This window comes from Sardina pilchardus, chromosome 18 (genome assembly GCF_963854185.1).
Source record: "Sardina pilchardus chromosome 18, fSarPil1.1, whole genome shotgun sequence".
NCBI lineage: Eukaryota > Metazoa > Chordata > Actinopteri > Clupeiformes > Clupeidae > Sardina > Sardina pilchardus.
Genome location: NC_085011.1, coordinates 21,806,443 through 21,821,197, shown reverse-complemented (window position 1 = coordinate 21,821,197; position 14,755 = coordinate 21,806,443). Strand labels below are relative to the sequence as shown.

Sequence of the window (14,755 nt, the reverse complement as noted above, 5' to 3'; positions counted from 1 at the left end):
GGGGTGATAAAACACAAAAACCTACAACCAATGCAATGTCATCACTTAATTTCTAACTCTAGGGTGGTATACCTTGCCAAAAATCACTGACTTATTCCCCTTTGATGGTACTGACCAACCCCTCTGGCCCAAGGATGGACATATTTTGCACAAATGGATCATGTTGTACTGGCTTTGCCAACTCCTCTATAACCATTGGACCCGAACTGCACCTATGCACTTTTTCTTTACAGGTTTATGTTATGCATACTATAGTCCTGTATTCTTTTTGGGACTACTGCACTGCATTTAGAGTGTTGTTCCTCACTCATTCTGCTAAAGGATTGCATATGAATGTAACACTGCAGGACATTGTTAAGATTACGATCCACATTGGTGGTAACCTAGTTTATATAGATCTACTGTAGGCCTATGGGGGTGAAACAACTATGTACAGTTATTTTATTTTCAACTCAGTTTGAATTTACTGTCTGTACTACATCCGCCAGAATGAAAATGGATCCACTTGAATACTGCCAGTGATGGAGTTATGGTTGTGGTTCAATTATGCTGGGCAATAGTGAAGTAATTGAAGCTGAAACAATTGAAGTCATTTTAAGTTTTTTTTTATTACAAAATGTTCTGTACTTTACTGTGATACATAAACATCCCCAAAACAATTTTAACAAACAAAATCCACACCGTTATGAAGAGTCAGTGTGCATTGTTCCTCTCACTCACTCATTAAGTATTAAATAATAATAATAATAATAATAAAGCTACATTTAAAAAAAAAAAAAAGCAATGAAATCCAAATCTAAGGGATATCTTATTTTTTCCCAAGACAAAACAGTTATTAGCTGGTTATGACATCAATTAACTAAACATTAGTGAGGTCTGAGGAACACTTAGTCGAAATTATGATTACATTCAAAAGCCTTGATGGTCACATCTTAGTGACAAGTTTGTAGATCCACTTAGAGACCTTGTTAGGGGGCCAACCCAAGTCAGGAAAGGATTCAGGGAAAGGCAATGGCTATGGGTTTCGTACGATTTTGCACAGTATTCCATCTGAGAATATTAACCTTGGCATCCCCCTCCTAACCCTTTGCATTGAAAGGGAGCAGATATGTTTCTGTTCAGCACTGCTCTGTGAGAACATTAAGGGCAGAGACTGGTGTTCCAATGCCACACCAGTTCTAATAGTTTGAAAAAAAAAATTCTGACAGTATCACCTGTTAGCATGGCAATGATCCACACCGACACAATTTTCAAATGAAAGCCAAAAATTTACACCTGTGTATAGTGTGTCACTGAACAACAAAAGGTATAAAAAATATGAAGAAATACCCAGCAGGTATCGCCACTCCAGTGCCTATACTGCTCCTGTTTGAATGTGTGTCTTGACACAGACAGAACCAGGATCTAACATCTAAAAAAAAGTAGCTGCGGTTCTAAGGTGGCTATGAATCATCAAAAGCAGAACAAGGCAATCAAAGACCTGAAACTGAAATGTGACCAGACTCCTGATGACCAAGGCCAAGTTTGTACTCTATAGACGCAAACATCTGAATGTAACCTGTCCTGCGTGAGTCCTGACTAAACAAGCAAAAATATCTAGTCCAGAGGCTACAGAAGAAAGCAAAAGTGAGCGAGATAGAAAACAGCTGGAGCTTGTTCATAGCAATGATAATGGACTATTGCATCCATTTAGAATTCAACATTAAGTGGGTTACCCACTTAAAGCAATGTATGACATCTTCAGTGGTCACAATTCACTGCACTTTATGCAGGGTAAGAGAGCTTTTTTTGTCAAAGTTAACAGTTTGCTCTTAAAAGGCACCAAAGATGACTGGACACACTTGAGAGTGGATATGCGGATAGAACTACGTGGGCCGACGAGGACAGAATGCGATCTGCAGAGTCCAGCAAGAATGGCATACTGACAAGGATGAGAAACAAGCAGAATGACGTGGTCAAGCAAGCAAAACGAAAGGTGGAATCATAGACTGATGAATGGGTAGTGATTGGCCTGTCTGCCCTTGTTTTGTGACTGGTTAGAGTGATGCAGTTGTTTGGCACAATGTTGGAGCAACAACTTAGAAGTGAAACTGGCAGATCTGAGTGAAACTATGTGGCCTTCATCAATTACCCTTGAACTTACATAAATCGACATAATATATTTTATATTACATTGATTTATGTAATTGTTCATGAACTTATGAATGCAGATGGGTCACATATGTATACAAAACACAATTTTAAAAAACAAAACAAAACAAAACAAAACAAAACTCTACATGCCATTGCACAAATAGGCTAAAATACATTTTCAATTAAAAAAGAAATTATGTACATTTGTCAAAACATTTTTTAGATTTTATATTCTCAAATCCCAACCCAATGAAAACCCGATTTCCTGCACACAAAACAGGCAGACATATACCCAAACACATACACAAGCCCTCCTGCCAACACATACACACACGCACGCACACACTCACGTGCACACACGTGCACACATACACGCGCACACACCAAGTACAAATACTGATAGAAAGATTACTCTTTGGCTGAGGTGAGAGGCAGCAGTGTCTGCAGTGTGTGTATAAGTCACAAACACTGTTTATATTTAAAAAAAACAAACAAAAAAAACCATACATTCACTCACACAGCTGAACACCCATTCATGGATTTGATCAACCCAAAGGAGAATTCAACCTGATGTAGTGATAAGTCCTATGCCATATTTACAATTGCACATCCACACATATGTATGCACATACATGGGAGCTCTCATTCGCAGACACACAGGCACCCTCACACCATTGGAGGGGCACTGTTATCCACACGCTGTTAGTGTTTTTTTGTAGGGGGGGAGGGGGGGGGGGGGAGGGAAGGGCAGTCCATTTCAATTCCATTACAGCACATTAAATTGATCAAGACATAGAGCCGGAATTGAATAATGCCCTTTTAAATGGAGAGAGTCCTATTCAGTTCCTACTTCATCAACGCTCATGCACCCCAACACTCCAGTGTGCACACACATTTACAGTACATCCTGTACAACAGAAAACATAAAACAAAAACCAAAAAGGTGGTATAACAAATGAAGAATGAAAAATTTTCTGAAAGGTGAAAAGGCATCAATAAATAGTGGCGAGAGTCCCTGGTGAGCCCTTCCTCTGCTCAGTGCTGGCCGACCCGACGGGTCAGTCCCCCTTGGTGTTCTGTTGGGCGTCCAGGTTGACAACTTGCAGCTCGGTCAGATTATTGCTGCTGCCGCTGGACTGCTGTCCAATTACCATCTGGCCAGAGGGAGGAAAAGGAAGGAAAAACAACATGAATCATCCGTTAGCAGTACACCCTGACCAATCACCTACAAGCTGAGAAGTGAGAACACACCAGGATGAAGTCCCGGGTCAAACGCTAGTCAAAGCTGCATGCCCTGTGAGTGGATTTGGACCACCAGAACCCGTATGCACTATGCATAATACTGCAGGAGCTGTTAATGTACGATTATATGTTTTAGAGGTCTCTACAAAAAGTTAATTTTGGCTTAAGGGAAATGGCATCAATAAAAAATCATCATACCGTCATGAGTGTGAAGTATTTTCTTATTTAACGGTGAGGCAAAATAACTAAACACAGCAACAACAACTCAACACAAAACTTGATCCTGTGTTCATTCTATTTGTGTGCAGTATTTAGCCACTCACTCATGATTCATAGCATCTAGGACTTAATAGCCTACCACAAAATAACACTTAGGTGAGTGCCAACGCAAACTAGCTCAGCAGCACTTTGAGAGACCTCTTTCACAAAATGACAAGACGGTCTGCCAAAGACCCAGTGCTTTTGCTTTCTTTTTTTTTGTTGCTTTCTTTCATTTTTGGTGTGCATGCAGTGTTTCCAAAGTTGTCGTTGTCCGACTGGCCAGCGTATCTCTAACAGACTCCACGGCACCGGTGGGCAGGGCGGGAAAAAGCGCATCAAGTCCGGCGCTCTCCCTGGCCCTGCCGCTCGGCCCCCCGCAGTGCTTTAGTGGCAGGCATCAGCATGCTAGTTGCACAGAGAGAAGAGAGAATATTGGGAGTTTCACTTGTAAAGTGGAGATCTTGCCGTACTGGGTGTAGCTGCACCGCGGAGACGGGGATCTGCACCGTGCCCGGGGGCGCCGTGAGGAACACCTGAGGGACAGCACCTGCAGGACGACAGAAGGGGCGAGAAGGACAACGGTCACATTCCTGTCTCAACTAGCTTTGCTCTCTCTCCACAATGCTTTACAATCGCTAGAACCTGCAGACAACAATCTGTTTGCATTGTACTATATGCATTGCATAGCAATCTATTTTTCAGTTCAATGGGAATATATATTATATTGCATGTTTCTTTCATGACAATCAGTGATAGGCATCAGACCAAAACAAAACAAATAGTACACAAGAACACTAACATGCAAATAAGAACCTATCCGCACTCCCCATCAACTTTAAATATTAAAGTTAAAACAATAACTAATTTATTGTTGATAACAAAATTGACTATGTAAGATATAAAAGACAATCTTTTTTAGGATATACAAGATGACATTTTAGGATATACATTTGACAAAGCACTGTAAGTTGTAAACCGGCCCTACCGGACTGCGGTGCTCATCCGTACCTGAGTCCTGGGCTTGGCTGTGGGACACCTGCATGGCGGAGGGCCCCTGGGAGAAGGCGTTGAGGACCGCCAGCCCCCCGTCCGCCAGCGTGGGCGCGGAGGCGTACATGACCGTGTGGGGGCTGGGGTACATCATGTGACCTGCCATGGAGGTGGGCACCGATGACGTCACAATGGTCGCCGGGAGGCTGACCGTGGCTGGACATGGACAAGAAAAAACAAGCAAACATGAGGTTTTCAGATTTGGAAAGTTGAATATCCAGGCTGGGTGCAGTCCTGAATCTCTTACTCTAGGGGGCGTTATTGCACTAAAATGTGAGTACTGCATCTTATTGACCTTTAAAATGTGAAATTAGTCATTCATTTCCCTGCTTGCCTCCCTGATGAATAATGAGAGGCCTTTGTAATATTCTGTGAAATGAAGACCTACAGCCTCCTACAAAGGACTTGCCGAAATGTTGTCTTTATCAATTACTGTAGGCGAACAGAACACCACAAAGCAAATATCATATTCAAATATAATTAGCAATACCCAAAACTACTAGAATGAAAAATCAACAAATTCAGTTACCAATAAATTATTCTAATCTCATGACTGTTATTACAAATGACTAATATTATTATGCTCCCACGCCTCCTACAGATATCTCACTCTTTCCAGCTGAAAGCATAGAAAGAAAGGAGACAGATAGCGAGAGAGAGAAAGAGAGAGAGAGAGTGAAAGGGTACCCGTGGTGGTTGCCTGGGAGATCTCAGGGCTGTTGTCTCCACAGCTGATGGAGCTGGATTGGGTGGTGGGGTGCACCTGTATGGCCTGAAGCTGCTGAGACATGGCTCCACCTGTGAGAAGCAAACCTTAGCTCTGGGCTCAAACACAAACACACACAGACTGACAAACACACATACATACACAGTGTCCTACAGCCTTCTAGGACTGCACACTGGGAACATTTTCTCAATACACACAGGCAGATAGAGAGTGGTCAGACATATGGACAGCAAGTGAATTGCACACACACAAAAGACACACACACACACACACACACACACACACACACACACACACACACACACACACACACACACACACACACACACACACACACACACACACACACACACACACACACACACACACACACACACACACACACACACACACACACACACACACACACACACACACACTCCATTTATCTATTCAACTCTGTCTCTCTTACACTCACTCACACATGCAGACACCAATGAAAAGACAGCCAGTCGTGATAACAGACACAGAATAGCAGCGACAGAGACACACAAAGGACAGGCAGACTGGTTGAGAACCCAGCCGAACACAGACATGAACGCAGATGAGTCAGGCAGGCTTGCAGACAGACACAGACACAGACACACCGACAGACACAGACACAGACACAGACACAGACACAGACACAGACACACATGAAGCAGCAGAGTAACTAATCAGGTAGACGGCGAGCTGGGCCGGCTGTGCGGGTCATCTCACCTGCGAGGGAGACGGCGGCGGGCAGCCTGAAGACGGCCTGCTGGCCCTGTTGCGTCTGCGACTGGGCGGCCGTGGCGCCGATGGCTGGCCCCTGCTGGCCCTGGATGGCCAGGGAGTGCTGCTGCAGCGAGCTCAGGGGAATGGCAGGCGTGCCGGGGGGGAACGGAGTGCCTGCTGCTGGACAGAGGAGTCCGGCGAGGACGGAGGACAGGAAGCGAGGGAATAAATAAAAGAGAGGAAAAGGAGGGGATGAATGAGTGAGTGGGAAGATCTGTGTATCATGGCATGCTGATATGGATGAGTAAGGCCATGCCAAACAGGGATTCTCTGGACCAATGCCAGGTGAGGGGCAGGTCTGTTCTGGGGTCAGTAGCTACGCAGGGTGGTAAAGGCCTTGGCATAGTAAAACCCCAAAGAGATAAGCTAGCGACATGACATGGCTACAGCTCTTGCTCATTTATCCTTGGATTTAGGGCACCTGACCTGGCTACGACTATACCTAGCCTATCTGGTCAAACCTGAAGCCAACTGCCCTCTAAACACAAACACACACAAATAGGTCATCTGTGTTATTTCTGCAAGACCGTGAGTAACTTGTTGTACATGGTCAATGTACTACAGTTAGCCATTGGCTCCAAGCCACTGAGCCACGACTCCTGAACAGGAAAAGTCCATGAAAAGCCATTTAACTCAACACTGACACACTACACTGACATGGTCTACCGCAGTGACAGAATGCCTGTTGGCACCTGTCAAACATCACAACAGAGCACAGACAATGTTCCATCATAATAATTTCATGCAATGGTGCAACACAAGGATGCTTAAAGCACCAATATTGGAAACCGTACAGTCTGACCGTAGTCTAGAAAGATGACCAGGAGTAGCCGGTAAAGTCCCAAGTGGGGGGGTCGGCTCTCCTCCTCTCTGATGCTGGCAGACGTGGGAAATTAGCCGCGCCGCCCCCCCCCCCCCTCGTCTCACTCGGAGGCCATTGAATATTCATGACTAATTACTGGCTCATTGTGCCATGGGCCTGATTAATCCTCTGGCGGCACGATGGCCATCAAAGGCACCAGGGTCACCACGGCTCACGCTGGGGACGGGGCTCCGCTGAATTGAAAACACGACCGGGGCGTGGGGGAACAGGAGCAGCTCAAGAGCCGCACAATGCAAATAAGCTCGCTGACATGAGGAGTTGGGTCAACGCAGCCTCTTCAGGAACACGTCATACAGCACATCAAAAGACCTCGTAGGGTTCATATTCAAGAAACGTGACTAAGCAGTTCTACTGCGACTAATAATAATGTGAGATTATCATCAGTGAACTGTGCTGAACTCCTTTGATGGTCTAGAGACGGGACCAAATAAGCTAACACAAATATTGACCGATAGGATATTGATGAAATACTGACCTTACATGCTTAGCTCAAATGTACCAGAGATGCAAATTGATTCTGTAGTGTTCCTATTCCCCCATCATGGAGCACATGACTGTCAGTACAGTTGGGCACAAGGTTTAATGGTGTTTGCAAGAAATATGTTTGAACTTATCAGCTAGCCAACCACCATTAGCCGTAATGACTCCACATCTAAACAGTGACTTAACTCTTCTCACATCTCATCTCATGACTGTGCCGTGCTCTCAACAGGAGTTGTCCAATCTTGTGTTTCTGTGGTCAGAACACTCTCTAACTTGGGGGCATTTCTGTTACTACCAAAAATCTTGATCTCTGGGCAGTCGGCCATGCTGTACCCATTCATGAAACACCCAGTGCCGAACAAACATCCATCTGATGAAATAACCCGAAACAGGTGTGTCCTCTGGACCCCTCACCTGACATGAAGGTGAAGCCGCTGGGCAGCTGCATGACCCCCCCGGGGGCGCCGGCCGTCTTCAGCAGCGTGCCGTTGGCCGCCCCCCCACCGCCGTTGCCGGAGGAGACGGGCGCCAGGTAGTTGGTGATGGGGAAGGAGGAGCTGCTGCTGGCCTGCATGCTGGTGGAGGTGGTGGTCGACGTGCTCGTGTTGCCAGGGAGACTGGCCACGGTGAAGGCCGGCTTAAGAGTGTCCTGTGGCAAAAGGACAAGAACAGAAGAAAGAAAAATTGACATGAAAAACAAATGCTTTTCAGCACGCTGCTGTCAGACTCCAAACAGGCCGTAAGTAGCCCGATCAAAATTGACAATGAACACAAACGGTCATCATCAAATCATCTAATGGTGCAATCGAGACATCTTTATTAAGAAATAATTGACGTCCATATTTCTGCCTAAATTTAACTTTGTGCAATTGCCACAGGTAACGAGACACTGAGTGAGTCACTTGAGACTCCCCAGTGAATCACAGACAGCAGATGGGTAGGCTGATGACTAAACGGGCCCGAGGTGGCATTGGAGGGTTCTAGAAGCCCTGCAGAGAAGTGGAATTACTGATGTCTTGATTGAATGCCACTGCACATCATTGTTAAGAAATCAGACAGCATATTCAAAAGGCACATATTCCAGTTGTTATGCATCCTCCAGCCACAGGAGGCAGTGTTGAGCTGGTAGGTTTTAGGCTACTGGAAAAGGGTTAGATCATCAAAATAACAATACAATCTTACATAACCTTTAAACACAAACACATAAATGGTACCTTAGCAACAAAAGACTAGATGACAGCTGAGAAGTTCTGTATAGCATCTGAACAATGCACAGCTTTGGAGAAGTGCTGAGACCAAAGCAGAAATCAGGCATCAGAGCCATCTGTGTTAGCAGGTTATTTCATGGCTAATTACCCTCCACTGACTCTTATGAAGAGTACAGATGATAAAAGAGAAACATTTGAATGATGCACGGTCACCATGACGACAAGCTCTAGCAATCCAGGACTCCCTGTAAAGAGATGATGATACGTTTCAACTGAGAGAAGATGCTAGTTTGGCTCTTGGGCACACTGTTCCTCACTGAGCGGAGAAGAGATGAAAAGATAAAAGAAGAGAAGAGAAGAGGAAGAGAAGAGGAAGAGAAGACAAGAGAAGACCCCCGACCAACAACAACATTAAAGTCGCACAAAGGCAAACATTCAGCTGATAGTCAAAGATGCAAAAACTGAGCTTGTGAAAGCAAATAATCAGACCAAGAATTCAACAGCCCCATAGACAGGGCAGAGGGCAAACCCAACTGTCCACCTTTGTTGTACTGTAGTTCCCAACACAGACCAAACCACAGGCCACAGAGTCCACACAATCAACACAGCATAACGTGCCAGAATACAGCACATGATGAGGCAAAATAAGGACTGCTTCGCCCTGCTATTTCACATTGGTATGCTCCATCAGTATGCTCATGATATAGTGACTTGGCAATAAGTGTGGATAAAGATCTTTTGGATTATTTTCCATATGCCGAGTAGCTGCTCTGTGTGTGTGTGTGTGTGTGTGTGTGTGTGTGTGTGTGTGTGTGTGTGTGTGTGTGTGTGTCTGCGTGTGGGTATGCTCTCTGGCCCTAGTGCATGTTTTCCTGGTGTGCTCATTGATCCTAGCGTGTGTCTAGGTGTGTGTGTGTGTGCGCATTTTGAGTGTGCAGCCAGTCAAGTCACGACATTTAAGAAGGACATATGAACAAGAAAAACCTAACCATTCAAAGTTAACTGTGCTGGATAAATCATGAGCTCACACACACACACACACACACTCCAGACTTTCCTAATAAACATCTACTTTCAAAGCAGGTGTCTTTTGTCTGGGATAAATGATCTGGCAATCATTTTTTGCTTTTAAAAACGTGTTAATCTCATTACTCTCGGGCCAGCGTCTAGCTGTGCAAAGCCAGGTTGTTAGCCTGCAGTTAAGAGCGCACACTGGGAGCCAGCTCCCGTTTATACGTGACTAATTGAGTGGGTGAGAGGTAAGCAGGACCCTGTGGAGTGAACCCTGTGCTGATAGGGGCTCCCGCCGTTTCCCTTTCCCCCCCCCCCGTCCACCCTGCTCCAGCGGACACCAGGCGGCAGAGTAAAGGCTCCAACCCCCCCAACCCCCCCCCCACCTCGGCCGCTGCCGCCCGGCAGGAGCAGGTAAAGCTACACCCCTCTCTCCTCTCCTCCCTGCTGGACGTGCGCTGGCTACGCAGGGGATAGGCCACGGTGCTCGGGCTAGTCTGACACACTTGGCACCCCTCGGTTCAGACATACTGGAGGTGCCTGCGCAGCTGAATCAGGTGGGTTAAAATAGGGCCTGTAAGTTAACCCTGCATAAGGGAGGAGGCAGAGGAGGAGGAGGAGGAGGAGGAGGGGCTGGAGTTCCTGCTACTGGAGGTGCTTCACCGAGCGCTGGGCTCCACTCTCTGCGTAGCTGGGAGTCCGAGCGGCGTATTGTGTGCGCACTGATCATGACCAGATGTGGAGTTTGAACGGAGTTGTTGGAGTCCTGTAAAACTGGAGCAGTGTTAACATAAATCTGCCTGAGCGAGGGCCTGACTGTATCCAGTCCCTTTGCTGTAAAGTCTGTGAAAGGCTCTTTCTGGGAAAATGGAGAGGAATGTGTCCATTTCCACTGACAGGAGAAGGAAGATGGAGATGGGGAGAGAGAGTGAGTGAGAGTGAGTGAGAGAGAGAGAGAGAGAGAGAGAGAGACACACACACACACACGCACACACACAGGTACGCACACACACACACGTATGCACACACACGCACGCACACACAGGGTTTTTGAGGACTAGAAAGGTTCAAAGTCTCTGACTTGCCCCACTCACTTTCATTTTTCTTTCACTTTTGGGAAGAGCACAGAAGGTTAAAGTTGGACAGTTTGCTGACCAATTCTTGCCTGTTAGTGCAGCAGCATACACGTGTTGGCCTCTGATTCACTCTGCCCTGCTCCTTTTACCCTTCACTGTCCTCACACACAAGAGGCATAATCAGAGCAATGTGAAAGAATCTAATAATTAGAACCATCAGTCCAAAGAAAAGGCCCGCTCACACACTTTGTGATTCGCTCGAAGGCAATCACTTGTCGCCTCATAAGCTGCAATTATTTGAACTCTGTTGCTCAATGTTTCATATCGGCAGGGGTTCGCCTGTCGTCGCTGAATTACATTAACATTGCATGGTCTCTCATTGCTAGTCAACATAAATGTGAATGTGGCTTAAAAAAAGATGCTCACAGCACAACAGTGTGTGTGTGCGTGTGTGTGTGTGTGTGTGTGTGTGTGTGTGTCATCCTCATCTCACAAGTAAAAAAAAAAAGTGTAGGTACTGGAAACAGCTGCAGTAGCAGGTCTAACCCAGGGGATGGTGATACACACATATAAACTCCTCAACCTGCGTCAAGGAGAAAAGTCGCTATTTGCCAAGGGCAGGACACAGTGAGTGTGAGTGTACATGCGAGTGCATGTGTGTGAGTGTGTGTGTGCGCGCACGTGTGTCTGTGCGTGTGTGTGATGTGGGGAAGGGGGGTTGGGGGCTGGTGGTGGCTGTGAAGTGTCTGAAACATACAGGGAGGACAGTCGGTCATTCGGCCTCTGGGAGCTCTGTGGGGGGGTGGGGGGGTGTGAGAATGGGTGAACAGCTGAGGGTTCTGAGCAGACAGCTGGCTGGAAACCTGAGACCTGGAGGCTGGGGGGCTGGATTAACCCCCTCAGTGCCAACGGACAGACACGCGGCCCTTGCACAATGTCACTCCACATCAGCCACTGCCATGACTCCCACAGGTGACTTTGGGGGGGAATGTGACATTCAGATGGAACTATGAATCTTTATGACGCAGTCCTACCAAAGATCTGCTTTAACCCTCTCTGGCCCTACTCTATGAGAACTGTGTCTGTGGGTCATTCGAATTTATTTATTGGATTTATTCATGGAAGTTCTTAGCCATGTGTCGGGGAAACTCTTTAACTTTGTCCAAATAATAGGAAGACAACTTCAAGCGCAGGAGGAGAATCCATTCCTTACACTGAGGAGAGGATTCTTGCATTTGAGGTTAATAGATTCCGTTCATTGAACTTTATTGGAAGGATAACAGATTAAATGTACTGTCATTTCCTGTGTATTAGCTGCATTGCGAATAAACCGCAGCATAGTATTTTATTCAAGTGAAAAAAAATAAAAAAAATAATAATACCATATCAATGCACCAATGTATAAACCACGGCTAATAGTTGGGAAATGACGGAATTGCCAGCACTTTAAGTATAATAACTGCATGGGGATTTTTTTTAAAGAAGTACCACTTTAAAGAGAAGACTCACTTTTAAAGCAGAGGGCACAAAAACACTCACTTTCTCTTTAAATCAAACACAAATCCCAAAATGAGCATCCAATTACATCCAATTAAAAAACAAAAACCGCTGCGTACACTACTCCTCTGTGTGGGACGCTCTCTCTAAGGGGCCGCCTTTAAGACGAGGAAAAAAACCTCCGGAGAAAAGGCCTCCACTTCAAATAATGAGGCCTTACAAATCTCCTAGCAGCGCTGATTCACTGCGAAAAAGGGATGACAAGAGCCAGGGCCAACCCGGAACACATCGTCCCTTAAGAGCCCACTCTTCTAAGAGGCCGCATTACGGAGCGCATGCATTAGTTAAGAAACGGCGCGGCTCGCCTAATGGAGATGATTATTCAGCAACACTGAAACCTTACAGCATCTGAGGAGCATTATGATAATTGTGCTGTTGGAGAGGTTTAAGGGTGATGAGAGGGTGTAGGAGGGAGGAGGAGGAGGAGGGAGGGGAGGGGGTTGCAGGAGAGCTAACAAATAACACATCACACAAAATTGGAAACAAACAGTCCTTGCACTCATTAGATGCCAATGCCCCTAGGTCACTGTCTTCAATGTAGTTGGTGTATTATCTCTGAACATCCCAAACGTTAATCTAATATATGATGGGAAACATGTGGCCAGTGGCTTATGGCACAGAACTGACAGGCATGAGTGCAGTCAGTGCAGGGTAGTCGGGTGTGTATGTGTGTGTGTGTCTGTGTGTGTGTGTGTGGGGGGGGGGGTCTGTCCTGTGCCCCTGAGCGGGTTAAGAAAATAAAAAAAACGAAGGTGACAAATGGCGCTGGTGCTCAAGCTGCTTTAGTGGCCCCCATTGTACGGCTTACTGGCCGGGCGGCGGGCGTAATCTCCCATTTGCTGGCGGCCATCTCCTGGCCTGTCACACTGCCAGCGGTGTGGAATTCGCCGCTCCGTTTGGGGAGACGGCTAAAAAAGGCAAGGCAGCCCAAGTCGGCGGGAGCCAGCCAATGGCGAGCCGGCGGGACAGCTGCTCGCAGCAACATAAGGCCGTGCTGGCTCCACCCCCCTGCCTTACACAGTGACACATTGCTCAACACCCCCCCCCCCCAACACACACACACACACACACACACACACACACACACACACCATAAATCCCTCCCAAATACACACATGCACACACTCACATACACAAACACACCTCACTAAATGTGTCACCCTCGGTCTCGTGCTCCCTCTCTCTCTCTCCCTCTCTCTCTTTTTTGTCTCGGTCTCTTTTTTTCCAACAGGCACCCTATTTAGAGCCAAGCTTAAGATAAGGTGCATATCTGAGTAAATTAACTTTCCGCTATCTCAATGACACTCACTTGTCACCTAGTACCTCTCTCCTTGGCGGCACTAAGAACTGCGGTTGAGCGCGGGAGTGTGTGTGTGTGTGAGTGTCGGTGAGAGAGAGGGAGTATGGTATATGTGCGTGCATCTGTCTGTGTGTGTGTGTGTGTGTATATATATGAGACTGAGCATGCAGGCTCCTCTCTCTTCATTTGTATGCAAGTCTGGTCCATTGCACCATTGAGGAGTTTAACCACGACTAAAGAGATTTCAACTTGATCTCAACTCTTGCGCTTTCCTCCGAGCGCATACCACGGGGCTGACGGAGCAAGATCTGTCAAAACCAGATTATGCATTCCCCATCAAACAGATTAAGACAAAACCGTCTTGATACAAAGCTGAGGGCACAGTAGTGAAGATGAGCTGAAAGATACGCGTTAATATAATGATGTAGTGATGACATGAAAAAGGTAGCGGCTGAGAGAGAGAGAGAGAGAGAGAGAGAGAGGGAGGGATGGATGGAGAGAGGGGGAATAGAGGGAGGGAAGGATGGAAAGTGAGTAAGAAAAAGAGAGAGAGGAAGAAAGAGTGAAGGAGGCAGAGAAAGAAAGAAAGAAAGAAAGAAAGAAAGAAAGAAAAGAAAGAAAGTGATATTTGAGAGAGGCCCTGATTTATCCCAGCCTAGTGAGTAAACTATCTCCAAGTAAGTGGCAACCACAGACAAGCAGCAGACTTTTAAAAACACACTCCTGTTATCCCGCTTGGTCATTTTCCAGCATAGCCTCTTCCTTACATAACTCCCAGATAAATCACAGTGCCTTTGGAAAACACTGAGGAAAAGATGGACTCTGTTTATGTGGACATATCTGTTGATCACATGATTATGGGATAAGCCAAATTAAAAAAATAAAAAAGGGAAAAAAGGTCACTTCTAAACGTCAGGTGAATATTGTCATTACTACCTGCTTTGAAACGTATTCCCAGTACCAGGATATTTTTTAAGTTGGCTTTTTCACTGGGGCTCATCTGTAATGATTTGAAAAACCTTCTCTACT

At 46.1% G+C, this 14,755-nt stretch overlaps 1 protein-coding gene across 3 annotated transcripts in view; it reads right to left on the bottom strand.

Annotated features, from left to right (window-relative positions):
- Positions 1–604: 604 nt before the first annotated feature.
- The window catches only part of srfb (serum response factor b), a 26,388-nt gene continuing 12,237 nt past the window's right edge, over positions 605–14,755 (bottom strand). The window contains exons 3-8 of one of the 3 annotated variants that reach the window (XM_062519432.1): positions 7,989–8,223; positions 6,152–6,328; positions 5,374–5,484; positions 4,645–4,842; positions 4,082–4,183; positions 605–3,287 (exon numbers count right to left, since the gene is read on the bottom strand). In XM_062519432.1, the coding sequence (XP_062375416.1) occupies positions 3,250–3,287; positions 4,082–4,183; positions 4,645–4,842; positions 5,374–5,484; positions 6,152–6,328; positions 7,989–8,223 (861 nt within the window). In that variant the 3' untranslated portion in view covers positions 605–3,249. The remainder of the gene's footprint in view (positions 3,288–4,081; positions 4,184–4,644; positions 4,843–5,373; positions 5,485–6,151; positions 6,329–7,988; positions 8,224–14,755) is intronic. The other 2 variants (XM_062519429.1, XM_062519431.1) reach the window with 2 other exon arrangements.